The 17,216-nt window shown below is 43.8% G+C and overlaps 1 protein-coding gene across 1 annotated transcript; it reads right to left on the bottom strand.

Annotated features, from left to right (window-relative positions):
* Positions 1-8,219: 8,219 nt before the first annotated feature.
* Positions 8,220-16,927, bottom strand: dusp7 (dual specificity phosphatase 7). The gene is made up of 3 exons (XM_057030281.1): positions 15,831-16,927; positions 13,910-14,338; positions 8,220-12,448 (listed from the first exon to the last, which is right to left on the bottom strand). The coding sequence occupies exons 1-3, from the start codon at positions 16,237-16,239 to the stop codon at positions 12,132-12,134; spliced, it is 1,155 nt and encodes a 384-aa protein (XP_056886261.1). The 5' UTR covers positions 16,240-16,927; the 3' UTR covers positions 8,220-12,131.
* Positions 16,928-17,216: the final 289 nt, after the last annotated feature.

Below are 17,216 nucleotides of genomic sequence, written 5' to 3'. Positions count from 1 at the left end.
GGTTAACTTGTAGCTGTTAGTTTAGCTGGTTGGATTCGGTATGGTGGATCGAGAGAAGAGATCTAACTTTGCTGATATGACAAGGATCAGCACATCGTTCCGTGACATTAGGACTTTAGATTTGTGCATAATCTATTCACAATTGTGACCAAATGTAACATTAGAGAATTTCCGATGGCTACGTTCACACTGCAGGCCTGAAGGCTCAATTCCCATTTATTGCTCGAATCCAATGTGGTTATTTGTTTGTTTGGCTGTCCGGATTACATGTTTGAATGTGGCCTGTCTACAGACCGCGATGGGGATGCTCCTGAAGTGACCTGCATGGACATTTGAATATTAGTGACATCGCGTACAGGATGTTGATTGTGGCAGCAGCCATTAAAGCTACCTGTGATTATGATGAGACCCTTTAAGTTTGGCTAGCACCGAACCGTCGCCCAAATATTAATTAAGTCAAAGACTTCGTTATTCCTCCACTGGCGAACTTCATCTTCGCTGTCTTCCGTGTTTGTCATGGTGACTCCTCCTCCATTGTTGTCAACGTCGCAGAAGTGCAACGAACGTCGCACCAGAAAGACGACAAAGTCACATTAAACGTGACCCGTCTGTCTGTCTGTCTGTCTTAATTGTACTTTATTTTTTATTAACTGCATAATGTCAGCATTAATTATTGTGCAGGTAAGATCCACACTATCACTGCGTACTTGCGTTCTCTGGTTTAACACCAATTAAGGCATGTATACATACATACATACACACACACACATATTTATATATATATATATATATATGCCAGAGAAAGTTGATTTTCAGTTGCATTATCCGCGCGTCTCAGTCAGACTAATGCATTTACAAGCAATTCCGTTGTCCAGTTACAGTCAGATTAAGGCAATAAATCGCTTTTTCACGTGTCATGTCAACGTACTGTGAGAGTCATGCTGAAAGAAGGACATTTTGATGAGAGAAAGGGGAGGAGGAAGGGCGGAAAGGGGGAACTGATGCTGCAGCCACATGACAGAGAAACAGATATGCGATGAATTAGCCATAGAGACAATTAACAAGGCTTGAATGAAACAAGAACACTATGTGAGCACATAATGAGATTACAATGTGGAAAGAACATTTATGATTACTCTGAATTCACTAGAGAGCTCTCGTCACACCGGCTGACACCCAAATGCGTGTCCTCCTGAGTAATAAAGCACTTGACATGCAGTTTGCACATGTCTGCTTCACCCGAATGCCGAAAGCAAATTAATACTGTGTCATTTGCTCCGAACTCAAAGTGATGAAAGCTTTTTAATCACATTTGAATTCTGATCCAACCCACTGGTGCTTCTTTGCATGCAAATGTCACTGTGCAACTTGTGCACACTCAGGTCAACACGTGGATGACCTAAGTTGACTGAGGCCACGTTTACACTGGAACAATCTTCAGGGACCGATGTGGGTCGCACACTGTCCTTCTCCAAGAGTTACGCATTCTAATTGAAATGACCCGTAAACGAGCCTGGTGCTGACGGCAACCATAGTGCACATGTGCATGTAGCCACCATTTCACATTTTTCCCATTTACTTGAAAACGGAGGTGTATTTATGGAAACTCTGGAATAAGTCCCGTTTACACGGGGACACGCGGAATGCTGGAAACGCTGTAGTTGACATGCCAGGCCAGCAGGTGGTGGTGTGTTTGGAGTAACACAATAACACACACTCCTACTCGAGCATGAGCAGAAAATGCTCCACTCTCCTCTCTGGAAACAGCCATCGTTTAATATGTTAGTTACATTAGTTAGACTGACGGTCGATAGCTTTATCAGCAACATGCAAACAAAATTTCAAGAAAGAAAATGTAAAAAAATATCATTCTTACAAGCATTTGTACCGTCTTCAAACTGAAAGCATTGAACGGGACCCCTGGTATTATGTAACACGAGTCAATGTCAAAGTCGAGCCATCCCTCAATAACCAGCAGAGCGTGGAGCTCCATACTCAGGTCATAGGAGGAATTCTCCTTTTGAATCCAGCACTTTAGGGAGAAGTGCTTATCGCAGGATTAACAAATAGCTGCTTCAGTCATTATTCAGGCAGCAAAGAGGCTGAGAAATATTTTTAACCCGGGGAATTGTTGCTGGTCGCAAAGCTTTCCGCACAATTGGCTTTTCTGTTTGTTTTTCTACATGTTCAGTGTGTAAAAATGGCAGAAAAATACACAGATTTCAAATGGATGCTAATATTACAACTTTTTCAGAGGAAACACAACTGATTTCTGATGGAGATTTGGGGTAATCTGTCTCGACTGGACGACCTTAGAGGTTGTGACAAATCTGATTGTTGGTGTAATTTCTGCCGTGTGCAACTTGGACTTGGAAATTGCAATTGCAGTGGAGTAAATAAACCACACTGAATTTATCAGAAATACCGGTTTCTGCTCGGCCGCTGTGAAAGTGTCACGCACGTGAGTGTGTGACTGAATGGCCTGAGTTCTGTGATGTCCTGTCCTGGGTGTATTCCAGCCTTTTGCCCAACACTTCAGCACTTTTTGTGACCCAGATCAGGATTAGACGATGTGTATGTATAGATAGATGGTTGGTGTGGACGTTTCCTGCCCTTCCTGTCAGGATCTGGACAAATTATGCAGGAAGCAGGGTTGGACCCACGTGCTGACTGGAGAAGTGGAGGTTATTAAAAAAACAAGTGATAATCCATATGACAGAATGTTAAGAGGAGAGGTGATATATTAAAGTGGACATTGATTCAACAACACCAAAGTTTCAAATGATCTAATGAAACACCGGGAGCACCAGAAGAAAAACGTAGACTCAGCGACAAACTTACAGAATCTACTAATGACATTTGAACTCCCAGACATCCGACGATTAGAAGGAGGCTGAAAGGAGGGTCCAGCATTCAGACACGAGAGTAGAGATGAGACAGCGAGGCACAGGTGAGGCGGTGGTGTAGCTACAGTGGCGCTGCGGCTGTTAGCTACATGTGACTGGCTTTTTAAATAAATATTTGTTCCGCCCTCAAAGGGGAAATTAGCCTATCGAATGAGATCAAAGTACAGTTTCTGGTCGAGAATCACAAGACCTGAGTGAAAAGACACTTCAGCGGACTGGACTTTACCAGTGGTGGGAGGCCAGATCAATCTAGCGCCACGCTGACCACTTGTATCATCAGGATACGGGCTGCTGTGCACGGTCTCAGTTCAGCTGATTCTGGCTCAGCGCAGCACCATTCAGGTCATTCAGAGTTTGTGTAGGCTGATTATGCAAGCTGATAAATAATCTAATGAGGTCAGATAAGCCTGTCTAGAGTCCACAGCATGATAAGAGCCCGTTGCGGTTACAGCAGCGTGCTAGCGCGCTAATATGAAAGCCCCAGGACTTTTGGCCTGTGGGTATCACACTCTCACAAACCTTAGAGAAAGATCATCCCTCTGCTCTAATCACTCGGCTGGGTTTCCGCCTGTGGTTTAGCTGACCCTGCTGAGCTTTGCAACAATTTCACTTCCTTCCTGTTCCAGTCACCATGGTAACAGTAAAGGAGAACTCTGCTATCAGCTGATGGATCGGTCGGCAAAATTATTTTTATCCGTTCTTCCCTGTCTCGCTGCTTCCCTGCAAGCAGGAGGGGAGAGAGCAGGAGTTTCAGAACGCCTCCATTTCAAATGAACATCAGTGCCTTTAGGAACACATAAAAGGCAGAGGCTAATTGCTGGCAGAAACACGCAAATATTTATCAAAGCTTTCAATGTGCCAGAAGGAAACAGCTGAGTAAAATTTAAAAAAAACATTAAAAATGCTTGAGCGGCAGCTGCAGAGCATCGTAGGAACGCATCGCGTCTGAAGATGAGGCATTTCTCAGACGGGAGACTGAGCTCCTTTGATTTGGAAATGAAAAACATCATTTTCTCTGGCTATAAAAAGCCACACAGCAAAAAAGGTTGACCAAAAATGACAAAAAATGTACCTTTCCACACAGGAAATGGTTATTATTTTAATGAATTCTAAAAAATAATAACCCTACCAGATCTCGCAAGCTCATTAAAATCTCCACGTTATATTTAAAATGGAAGTTGGCTAAAATGGAAGTTTAGTAGTAGTAGTAGTTCGACTAGGATATCTGTCACCAATGCACCAGTGTCAACCATGTTTAGCCATCGCAACAAAACCCTGGCAACATGAAACATCTGCAGCTAAAAATATAAATGTTAAATCAGTCAAATCAATCTCTTTATTATTCAGAGGCACATTTAGTCTCCGCAACATATGTGGAGTTTTCACTTGACCCTGTCATCCCGTTTACATTTAAACGGTTTCATTTCATCTCTAGGTGGAACCCAATGGGAGCCGCATGGGACAGTGCCGTTTTCGACCATAACTAACCAGCAGGGCTGACGTTTCACAAGCTGTGTCCTCTCAAACTCTCGCAGCAAATGTCGCTTGCTAGTTTGCTCTGGAAACAACCCACAGCCAACTCCAAACTGAACATGTTGTCAGACGATCTACCTCCAGAGAACAGATAGCAGAGGAAGCCTGGTCCACCATCAAGAAGTTGAGTTCCAGCGCGATTCAAAGGCACACAAGGGGTGTAAAATAGCACATGCAGGTGGACATGAATACGGAACCAAAAGAATAAATTAACATACTAGCTGCACTATAAATTATGTGCTCGCAGGCTTTGCCTTTGCTGCCATCCGTTTCAGCCAAGGAACCAGTGCAGCTGCTCCCCAACAGGACTGGAGGAGGCCAATCTGTTTCTCTGTGTGCTAAACCTCAAAGCGTTCTTTAGCTGGTCAAGTGCAACCCTTTTAAACCATGAAGGCAGCACATTATCGATCCTTAATAGCCCCTAAATGTGACAAAAGGTGCATGTTCTAGGTAGCTAACAGATCTCCTGGAGTTTCTTTTTGGTGGAGCAGGAATAACCAACCAAGTCTCAGCAGCACCACATGAGCACTGCGAGGATTGAACAGTGAGAATAATTACACTCAGGGGGAAAACGGCATTACTTCATTTCATACACAGTGTGGCCGTGTGATCATTTAATGCCTGGTAGGTGAAAAACAATCAGATCTCTGTCCTGACATGAGTAGAGAATGAATAAGGGTCTAGTGAATTCATCTGATTAGACTGAAATTTGATATAACGATCCTGCAGCATTGTGGCCACAGTTTGAACGGCGCTCGCACAGAGGTGTGGTAATCAATCAGTTACTCTTTATCTTTGGAGCGGATGTGCAGTAAACTTAATGATCTGGGGAGAATTTCACCCTCGTGCCATCTGACCAGGAGCTGCTGGGCAAAAGTTCAGAGAGCGGGGGATCAAAAACATCACATCACTGAATCTCATTTAAACGTGTTTGTGTTTGAGCTATTAAAATATATATATGTTATAAGTTATAATATATATATGTTAAATATCCCAACATTTACCGGTTCCAGATCGGCCGCGCGTGTATGCACGCGTGACCGATGACATCATGCATCTTTTACCGAGTGTGGAGGGTGTATAAACCTACCAGCATGGAAACACTTTTTATCTGATGGTGTGTGATTCTGGCCCCGCCCCTGCCCCGCCCCGGATCGCACAGGTACGCCCAAACCCCACCCTGCGCTGGTGAGGTGAGCCTAGCAAACAAAGGTAGTCAGGAGCACTAACTCAGTTCTGTTTTCTTGTAGAAGAGGTGACCACTCATTGAAATGTTACAGCTGAACGGAACGCACACCTTGACCCTGACCCATTCTACCCTGTTAGCCTTCTCCCTCTTCAAAAGGCTTTCTAATTTTCCAATGACCACATGATCTCCCTCCACCTCCCCCGCCCTCTCCCAGACCCCCCCCCCCCCCCCATCCCTCGCCTTCATTACTCTCTCAAAGCGGCACGACGTCGCAGAAAGCGTTGCTCCGGCTCTTTATGTAAGTGTACAGAGAAGAGCACAGCACCACTGACACAGTGGGAGGCCGCCGCTGGCCTAAGTGCGGCGGCTGGAATCACGGCGGCCATTTACCATAATTATTTGAGTCCATTAAAGGAGGCCAAGCTTTTGTTAAAGGAACCAGAGCCCAATGCCCTCTGTCAGTGTCATAACTGTTCCACCGGTAATGTCTCCGGCTGCGGGTTAGTGTGTGTGAAGAGAATCTTGTCAAATCAAGATGGACGCACAGGTTTTCTTCTCTATATCTGACATTTACACCGTACATAAATGCGTTGTTGCGGAAAAAAGGAAGGGCAAAGGTGAAGGAAACAAAATACAGGTCAATATTTATTCACTGGGTCAGTAAAATTTTATTCAATTTCTGCATTGTAATCTTAACGATATTATTACACTTTTAACAGCTGTTTTGTCTAAAATAGTATTTAGCTTAGCAATTGTCACATCTTTAAGTCTGTAACTGGACACTTGTGACCTCTAACCCCTGAGCAGATTTATTCTTGATTTCTAATTTATGACCTAATAAAGTTCCCTTTTCTGACGGGGCCCTTCAGACCTAGAATTCACCGCTGTAGTGTTCTTGCCTATGAACCAGTAGCATTAGCAGTAGCTTCCCTGGCTAACGCTAGCCTCTAAATAAATGCTAAATTCAAAAACAACTTTAAACCTGAAAATGGTGTCCAAAATATTTTGCCGTAGAATGCCATAGAATTATCTGAAGTTATTTTTTAAATAGCTTTGGAGCACCAGAGAGATGCTTGATATGATGATGATGATGATGTAAATGGACATGTGGGCAACTCAGCAGGAAGAAATGAGTCCTTGGTGTCCATCATCATGTCTCCAACAGTACGGAGGCCTTCATTTCTGTAATCCCACCACCACTCTCTCCGTCATATCCTTGCTGATTTACAATCATCTGAATGGCTCACTTGATGACGTGATGACACAGAGTCAAAGATGAAAAAAATACAAAACCCAAGAGCTGTCAAAGAGGAAGGGGAGGGAAGTGAGGGCAACAGGGTAGAGATGAGGGTGAGGTATTTATAGAAGGCTCTGCTCACATCTCGCCCTCTGAGATCCTTTTATTTTCCTTTAAATTCCAACAAGCCCTGTGGCATTGTCACTTCTCTGATTCTCTCCCCTTCACTGGCAGCTTTCAACAGCACACGAGCACCTGCTAACTTAAGGCTTTCGGCGTCACACAGAACTGTAACCCTCAAATGAGAGATAACTATTAACAATTGTTGTTTGTTGGAACATAATTAGATACATAAAGGCAACAGTGAAAATTGAGCATCATCTCAATTAAAACACGTTTTGTGTCCAAAGGTTGATCCGCTTCAGCTCTATTTCAGTTTATGTCAGACACGGACAACAACAAATGCCTTTATTTACACAAACTCTCAGGATGCTTCCTGTTCCTGTTCAGAACCAGCTTGTCCAATTGTTCTGTTCGTGGACACGCGTGACGTCCTTTAAAATGAAGGGCTGTAATGTAAATCCTGTTTTATTTTAATGGAGTTGCACCCTAAACTTTAATGGTGGGTGGAATATAGAACCTTTGACCTCATCCAGTCACAGTAAAACTATGAATAACGTAGTCAAACACACCACCACGCGCAGTCATACACCATAAAAGTTTAAATGTGTTCAGGGTCCTTCACGTTTCACCACATATACAAAAAAAGGAAGCGGCTGAATTTCAGTTTGAGAAATATGACGTGGCCCAAGGTTAAAACCTCAAAAAATACAAGCCTCGGCACAACTTCTATTGAAGGATTTTTAACAAAGCTAAATGTAAGTGTTCACTGTTCTACTGTCAACAATGATAAAAATACAGGTCACTCAATTTATATACCTATAAAATCTCTTTGCTGCTGCCTATAAAAAGGCTAAAATGTGGGAATTGAGAGCAATAGAAATAGGGGTGGTTTACACTGATTGAAAACCTTTCCATTAAAGTACAAATGGTGTTAATTATCTCCAAAAAACGTTGCCACGGTCAGAACTATAAACACTTGCATTTGTCTGCTTTTTCATACAAGGATTGACCACTATTTGGCAGTATTTTTTCATACTACATCAGCTAGCTACATTGCTGAATCCAACCAATTTTAAATAAATTACCCGGAGATTGTACACTCGAGATCGTGCTTCTATATCTGCGTCCAAATTTAGGAATTTCCACCAATTACTGAAACCCTACCTGCCTGAAAATGCTTTTTTTTTTAAACAGTGGATTTATGTTTCCGGATACCGATAAAGAGGAGACCTTTGATAAAGAAAAAAATATTTCAATATTTATTTGTGGTATAAACATGTTTTGTGTCGTTTCCACACACTGTACAATACATAAGGGTCAATCATATTTCCTTCAGCAGACAGAACGGTGAGACTGTCCCTGTTCACACGCCCCTTGTTTTTACACAGACAGATTGCATCTTTTTCCATAAAAGAACTGTTTACAGCACAATACAAAACAGCTATTCAACATGTGTTTGAAGCTGTAACATGACGCAAGATGCATTGTCAAAAAAATCCCTGAAAAATTCCTCACTGAGGTAAATTTTTTTGTTGTTTTAACATCATTTGCTTTTTCTTTCACCGCTGCCGCCGCTCCTCGGCCTCGGCGCCGACCGGCGTCTTTCTCCTACCGAACACATTCTCACCAAAAATGTAGCTACAAATTTAAGGACACGGAAACTGCCGTTCCCGTGATCTGACAAATTTACAAACAGAGAAAGGACGCCATTTCTCTTTCGTAGTTACAAAGACACAAAAACACAAGAAAGCAGCTTTAACTCATATTCAGTTACAAAAAAAAACAAACAAAAGTTCTGCACTGAAATATTTTTAAATCCTGGTGTGCGAGTAATGAAGTTGTCCATGTTCTGATATGGCTACAGACAAGGGCAGCCCATTCAAGCATGGTAGTAGTATCTTTGATGCTATACTAGAGAGGAACTTTTGCATATAAATTCATGACATACAGTATATATATATATGTATACTCAAATATATATTTATATCGAAAGGCCACAGGAATAGCATAGAGCACGTTATATCAAAACAATACAAGAAAAGATATTGTATGTTGTCAAAGCTGGGTCATAACTGGCATGCTGAAACACAGCTTTGGCTGTCAAAAATGTGAGTATGTGTCGGTTTTCCTCCACATGTGGGGTCGTTTGGATTTTACCCACTACGTGGGGACCATCTTTTGGGAGGACATATATGATGGATGATAAAAATTATGGTTGATTGGCTAGGTTTTGTGTTGGTCAGTCACAAATGAAACATGTATGTGAGTCAGTAGCCCCTCCACAAACAGACCCGTGGATGTGTGTGTGTGTGTGTGTGAATGTGTGTGTTATAACCACTCTGGTTGGTAACAGGCACATTGGCCCTACATTTTTGACACCCCAGGTGAAATGTTACCTCAGTTGACAAGCTGTATCACACTGGATATTGTATACGTATAGAGAATATATATAGTACAAAAAAAGGATTTTTGTTTTCAAAAACTCTGAGGTCTTGAATGTAGAAAATACTGCAAAAAGGAGTTTGAATATTGCAGAATAACAAAGAGGACCTTGTGTGACCCGTCAAGGTGAAAAAGACAGCTATTGCCCACTATTACCACGATCTGACTCAAAGAACAAACTTTCCTCTTTTTTTTGTTTTGTTTTTACACAAGGTTTCTTTTAAAGTGAGATACAAAGAATGTGGAACAGTCAGCATTACAAACAAGTTAGAAAGATTATGTAAGGCCAGTTAAAACCAACCCTGTTTGGATTCACCTGCCATTCGCTCCAAAATCCAGGTTCTCGTTCTGCACTTTGGAACATGTCCATTAAATGTTGCTATGGGTGTCAAGCTGGAACCAGTCTAGTCTGGTGTCACAAGGTTCTCCTTTTAGTTTCAGTAGTGACATTTCCCTCAAATACAGGCACCAACAGGCCTCGGGAAGATCTGAAGTTTACCAAAAAGTCATTCATCAAAAGAAGTTGCCACAATTTCCTTGTGCAGTAACTCCTGTCAACGTTATTTTATTGCTTCCTCCTTTTTCTAGTTCTGAAATGAGATGAATGTGGACACGATTTTAATCTTTTTCTCTCACTGTAGAGAAAAAAAAGATTATTATAATCATGATCATCCTACATTCTTAGTGTAGGATTAAAATATGTTGCCAATATAATCCAAGGTCTTTCTTTGACCTCTTGAATTAGTTAATTTATTTCTTCGTGAATAATTTCTGCCAGGGGATCCGTTGGGACACCTCCGTCTTTATGTCTCCCACTTTAGGCCTCTTCAAGGACGACACAAACACAAACAACCACGCTAACATGTCTGCGTTGTCCCCTAATACCTGAATTACACTTTCAGTTAGGTCATTTTACTGTCTGTTGATTCTCTTTGTTCTTGAATTTGCCCACAGCAATTAAAAAAAAATGGCTTCATAAAATAAAAAGTACACAGCTGCATCAAGGTGACACATTTAGGCATTTTCACTTTCAAATCCAAGGAACATGTTCTTATATTTGTCTGCAGGGTGTTGCTGTTATCTAAGTGCTGCCTTGAGAAACCAAATCCTCTTTCAGTTCTGACTTAACAGTGTGATCCAACCTCTCCTTCTCTGACATCAGGGGTAAAAACAACTTTTTCAGACCCTTGTTTCTCAAAATAATCATCAAATCTGATTTGTATTGTTTCTGATGTATTCAGGGACATCTTGCTTTAATTAGCTCTGTGCTGTTTATCTAAGGCATGTCCCAGGTCTTAACACTGCAATCTCAAAACCGGGATACAACCTCAGACCCTAATCGGATTTTTATTTGGCAAATTTATTCCTGGAAGTTGGAAGGAACCTGAAACATTACAGGAGAGGCAAAAAGAAGCAAGGTAATACGTGAGTATTGAGGCACTTCTTTGCCCAAGGGTGCTAAGATAAACCGCTCCTAAGTGGTAAGCAATGCCTCAGAGCCCCCCAACACCAGGCCTGAATATTAGGAGATCCGTCTCAGAGTACAAAAGTCAAAGCCATTACATGCTGAAAACAGCCACGGAAGTTTAAAGTTCACTCCAGGCTGAAAGAATCTAAAGAGCTGGTGGAAATAACTGGCTGAACAGTCACGCGGGGGAGGAAGTAGGAAGCAGGAACGTGTAAAACGTACCCATAATTCATCAGATATTCCCAGCCCTGTGCTCTAGTTTTGCTGAGGGGGGCTGGTTTGTGTTCCCTCCCTGTTCCGCTGTGCAGCTGCTGGGACTAGTCGCAGCCTGGGACTGGTCTGTCGCCTCCCCTCGTCTCTGAATGTGTCTTTATCCGCCTGTGTCCAAACACTGGCTCCAAGTGCCAACACGTCAATGGCTACAACACTGTGCAAACTGCATTAGGTCATTACTAACCTCAAAGGAAAAAAACGTAGGAATATCACAATAAGGTTCTTTGTTGGCGCAGCCAAACCCATTCCCCTTCTTAAGATTTACATTCTGTTAAGCCATTACTGGATTGATAGATAAGATTTCTATGCATATATATATATCTTTATATAAGGTATAGAATTGTGCGTAAATGTACACAAAAATATACAAAAAATGCAGGTAGACATGATAAACTTGGTAAGGACTGCTCATACACGTTCTGCTATGTACGTAACATATATACGGTAAAAACATTTGCGTGTTAATTCCTTGGTTTGTAAAACTCTACATTCAGTAGAGCGAGATTTCCTACAGGCAAATCCCAGATTCTCCACTTGGCAACAGTCAGCCCTGCTCCAGAGCTGAGACACAACGTGAACTAAAAGTCTCGTCAAATGAGTACCGTCGATTTTTCAATGTTACCATCTTTGTATGAAGCTGTCTGTCCCGCGACCCTCTGCCGGGTACGTCTCCACAACACGCTGATCCAGTTCAAGCAACATCGAGAAGAACACCATGGCGAACCCGTATTTCAGTTCCCAAGTTTGGGTTGGGAAAAGAATAGCTTCCCTTTCGACGCGGCCTCTGCGATGTAGCCCGTCCTGCCAAATGCTCCTCTGCGGACGGGCTCTGGGACGACGAGCCGCCAGGAAGGCAAAAACATTCATCGAAACCGGCCGCTTGCTCTAGCGCGGCCATTTTGTAACGACGCCACCGCGTACCCCCCCTCGAAGGAAAAAGGGAAGGTCCAGGCCGGGCTCTCATGTGGACTCCAGCGTGTCCAGCTGAAACACGTTGTGATTGGTCGGGGTTGTAAAGAAGAGCTGCTCGTGCGTCGGGGAGGTGGAGTGGTTGTCGCAGGGGCTGTTCAGGCCGAGCGTCCGTTCAAAGTCCAGCAGCTGGCCCATGAAGTTGAAGTTCGGGGAAATGTTGGACTTTTTCCGCTTGACGAAGTCGTAGGCGTCGTTGAGGGACAGGTTGAGCTTCTGCATCAGGTAGGCCACCGTGACGGTCACCGAGCGGCTGATCCCCGCCAAACAGTGAACCAGGATGCCGCACTTTTTAGACCGTGCCTCATCTGAGGATGATGATGAGAGTGAAAAGATGAGGAAGAGCAGAGGAAAACAAATAACCATCTAAAGCTCCATTTTAGGCAGCTGACATGATTTTCCTCTACAGCTGAGGCTGATTAGAGTTCCCAAATGTGAATATGTTTGGTGTTGGATAAACCAAGGTCCTCCGTGATGTCATTTTCAACATTTGCTTCCCAATTTTCCACCAGACATCTTAAAATAATAGCAGAGCATCGCATTTAACACAGATATTTAATTTCGTACTTAATTGGGGAGGTTTTGGTTTCGTGCGCTGCATTCTTCCATTTCGCCAAGAAATTTGAATTGACAGATCTGTTGAAAGTCTGTTTTAATGTGTTCTACGTGGTATTCTTTTAAGTCCCGAATGACATTGAAGCACATTTCATTCTGCTTTCCACCTCTCACGGGACTGAATACAAAACATTCTGAATTATTAAGTGGCTACACCAACCGGTGTTCTATCAGGTTCAAACCTTTGCACTCACATCACTACAGGCCATTAGGGTGGAACGAAAGTGCTTCTTTCTTTTTCTCTGCGCGCTTCCCTTCCTTCGTGTCTCTCTACGCTACCCGTATCTCTTGTTGTGGGATTGAGGTCAGCTGGCTGGCGAGCTCGCGCTGCCAAGTGGTTACCGAATGAAATTCATATGTGATGCGTGTGTTCGCGGCACAGAGGGACTGAAAACAACCAAAAATGGTCACTTTATTTCTTGCGAGCTTGGATACTGCAGCAAGAGGTCACCTCGGGACCAAACACTCAACCATTTGGGGTTTTTAAAAAAAAGACAGAGATTTTTTCGTTCTGACTCACGCTATATTTCAGTTATTCAAGGAATTTGTAGTTCACAAAGAGCGGTGCAAGGTCACACCTGGGCCTCCTTTGCAGCTTAAGATTCTCTCCTTCACCTATAATTAAGCGTCATTTCACGTCAGCCTGACCCGAATCTGCCGTGACCTCTGAGCTCTGGGATATGTCAGACATCCTCCTCCCTAAGCACAGTCGTTTATCTGGGGGGGGGGGGGGGGGGTGACTGGACCACCAGTGACTCATGACTGAGGGACTGAACTCACTCTGGGGGAAATCAGAGAGGGGACGGGACAGAAAAATCTGACCAAGTGGGACAAATGGGGCTAAAATGATTGAGAAACTACAAGAACCCACACCTGTGTCTCATCTCCATGTTCTAATAATGTTTTTCCTGGTTTGAATTGCATAAATCACCCCGTTATGTGCTGGTATATAGATTATTAACATATTTGTGCTATGTTTACTAATATAAATGCACCTTTAAATAATGTGCTGATAGTTTCTTTGATGAAATAACAGAAAATGGTCTTACCTTGCTCTTACTTTCTCAAACTTTTAAATATTTCAAAGTGATTCTACTCAAATCAACTTAAGGAATGATTTTTATAAAAAGTGGGTTTTCTTTACTTTTACTTACCAATGAATGAAATGGCCTCGGGGAAAAACTGCGAGAGGTTCTGACTCCAGTGATCTGAGATGGGAATCTGTTTGTATTTGAAGTCGCCCTCATGTTCGAACATGTTGGGCAGGTTTGGCGTCACGTTGAGGATATACTTGATGTTGTACTTGCTGAGCACGTCCAGGTTGGTGGAGTCTTTGGCACAGCCCAGGTAGAGATATGGCAGGATCTGTACGGGAAATGCTGGCTGGTTGTTTGGGAGTGGGCTCCCCTCAGACTCCGTGGCGCTGCCTGGCTCGCGGTCTGATTCGCCGTCTGAGCAGTCGGAGCTGATGCGGAGTCCTCCGAGACCGAGGACAGAGGCCGGCGGGGAGCTGCTGGGGCAGGAACAGTCCAGATTGGTCTCGCAGTGCTCAGGATATTCTGACTGGAACTTGTTAAAGCCCCCTAGAGAGAAAATGAATGAACCTGCGTTTAATCAGCTGGTACCAGTTGGCATTAGCTAACAATGCTAACAACAACAGCTCTTGGATGGGTAATCGTTGTTCATCATAAACTGATGATCAGCTCTCTGAACTCATCCAAAAGTCTATAAACTGCGTTCAGTTTAGGATTAGAGGGAAATTTACTGGCCTCCTGTGGAGATCAACATAATCCTCTGGCTGTTTAACGGAAATGAGAAACGTATGGGGAAATGATGATCAAAGTTTAGTTCAAGATTCAGTGATCGCCAGTGGTGGCATTTCCAGTCTCCCTTTTAGTGAGCTAAAACAAATCCTGCCCTCTGCTGGCCTGGAGTGTTATGACCTCTGACATAAGCTCTCTGACCGACTCGGCTGACTGGAAATCTTGGACTTCTGTATTCAAGTTTCTGTGATAGATGGTTGTCTTTATAAGCAGTGCAGGTGTAAAAAAAAAGAAACAGAACTTTTTAAAAACATAGAACTTACTCTTTGTCTTTAACGACAGGCGAAATGTGACCCGGAGATGTACATGAATTTACAAAGCACAGACAGTTGTTCACTAATAAACAATGGCACATAGAGAACTTCAATTCCCTTTTAAAACAAATTATTTTAGCATTAAGAACGGCATGAAAATTGTCCCCTTCCACCCGGATTTACTCAATAACATGACTTTTACAGCACGCCTGGTGCAGCAGAAGGCTGGACAGATGTGCTCCATTGAGAAAAGCTGAGGCGTGCGAGGATGGAGCAGGACACTACAGCACTCACTACTCGGCTCAGTGGACTTTTTGTGAATGGCAGCTCAGCCTCTGAGTCCAGCGAGACACATTTCTGCTATAACGCAGCTCTCAAACACATCCGGGCCTTCTGTTGCCATCGTCTCATCGAAATTAAGCTGATTTCTTTCCCAAGGGATTTTTTTTTGGGTGAATCGGGGTTCCTTTAGAGTGCAATGGCGTCTACTCTTCATTCATGAAAAAAAATAGAAAAAAGCACTTTTCCTGAAGGAGGACAACATGGCGAAGCCATTTCTGCAGCTTTTAATTGAAAACATATTTAACCCAGATCTTTCTATCCAGACACTGGCTTTTGAGGAATTGCTTCTCACAGGGTTATGAATTAATAAGATTTCAATCAGAAATGTGACTTCAGAGTGAGAAACTATATCTGCTCTGATAAAAACTGATTTTTTTAAAAAAATATATCACAGATACATTTAAATTAGCAGCCAAATCAAAAGCTACCTCAAATGTCCCTATATAACATACAGGTAGGAAAATATCTGAATCATTCATCGTTATTTAGGGATATTTTCATCATTAAAAAGGCGTTTTGATCAAAATCAAGTTAACTTTCAGGGGCGTTCGGAGGATTTAAAAATAAAACTACTGCAGTTCATAATAGAATAATTATATGAGCCAAGTTTTAAAGGGAAGACTGTAAACCGGGGCTCACATGTAAAGCCCCCGTACCTTCCAGATAGAAAGCCTTGCAGCCGTCGTCCCGCAGCTTCTGCAGCAGCAGCCCCAGCACGGAGCTCCCTAAGGCGGACTCCTGCCGCTCCGAGGTCGCCTCGTCGTACAGGACCACCACGTCCGTCTTGCAGCGCTTGACAAATTTCTCCTTGTCCTCGTTGTTGGGGATGATGGAGCGGATGGGAAGGTTGCCCTTCTTCAGCCTCCGGAGCATCAGGCCCGGGATGGCCAGATTGATGGCCGACTCGATGTGCGAGGACTCGTACAGCTCATGAGATCGACAGTCCAGCAGGAGCAGAGAGCTGGCCCCGGACTCCAGCTCCTCCTGCAGCCACTCCACGCTCTTACTCGACATCATCGCTATAGTCACGATCACGGAGCCTCTCCGCGGATGATGGGTTTTCATCGGGGAAACGTTAATCCGGCCGCCGCCTGACGCGACATGAAAACAAGCCAACAGTAGCCAAAAAAGGAGGAAAGAACAATCGCGTAAATTTCTTTTAAAAAAAGAAAAAGAATCACGGCGCTAAACTTCCCGTGTCCACCGCCGCCACCGCGGGCGCGCACACACACGCACCCAACACACACTTCCACACGCGCACCCACATCCAATGCCAATGTGGTCGGAGGAGGAAACTTGAACATGCAGAGGTTTCTTCTCTCTCTTCGCCCGTCAAACCGCTGAAAGTCGGGACTTCACTGTAGTCCATCGACGTCCATCTGCCGACGACTCGGTCCGACTCCCCGCCGACGCCGAACGACCGCCTCGGCTCGCTACTGATCTGAGCTGCGGGTGTGGGACGAGCGGCCGCTGCCGAAGCGCATGATCGTTGTCAGGAGTGGGACATGCTGGCCAGCGGAGCGCCTCTGGATTGTCATCTCTACTGGAAGCGCTGGAGAGGCTGAGCGGGCTGGTCCTCCAGAGGAGGGCGGAGCGGCGGCGTTAAAGGCGCCGCGGCGCGGCGCGGGGAGGCGCGCCGCCGCCGCCGCCGCCGCCGCCGCCGCCTGACATTCATGAGTGTTCATTGATGCTTCCGCAACATTCTGAATGACAACTGCACATGAACATCACTACATTCGCTAATTCAACCAGTCCGTTTCCTTAACACGTTTTATTTGGGTTACCTTTATTAACCGTTTATAATCTTGATTATACTTCATATAATAGGTTATCCATGTTTCTTAAAATGTTCCGACGCACTGGAATGAAAAGGAAACGTCGAACCTGCCGATTAGTGCGTCTGTTTGGTTCACACGCACATTATTAATAATACTTTTCGTTTAAAGTCTGCGTTTATTGATCAATGTGTCGGATTTAGTGGCACCTAGCGGTGAAAGTACAGATGGCAGGAACTGTAATATCAGTGAGCCTTGAGCATCTGT

This window comes from Takifugu flavidus, chromosome 4, assembly GCF_003711565.1.
Source record: "Takifugu flavidus isolate HTHZ2018 chromosome 4, ASM371156v2, whole genome shotgun sequence".
Taxonomy (NCBI): domain Eukaryota; kingdom Metazoa; phylum Chordata; class Actinopteri; order Tetraodontiformes; family Tetraodontidae; genus Takifugu; species Takifugu flavidus.
Note: the sequence above shows the minus strand (reverse complement) of the source record. Positions and strands in the feature narration are given on the sequence as shown.

Bases quoted from the DNA above. Each gene is read 5' to 3' on its own strand.
- dusp7 (XM_057030281.1), bottom strand. From the start codon at position 16,239: ATGAAAACCCATCATCCGCGGAGAGGCTCCGTGATCGTGACTATAGCG. The intron at 14,339-15,830 runs GTACGGGGGCTT...TTTTCTCTCTAG, and splicing joins CAAGGCTTTCTATCTGGAAG to GGGGCTTTAACAAGTTCCAG. The intron at 12,449-13,909 runs GTAAGTAAAAGT...CATCATCCTCAG, and splicing joins CGAGGCCATTTCATTCATTG to ATGAGGCACGGTCTAAAAAG.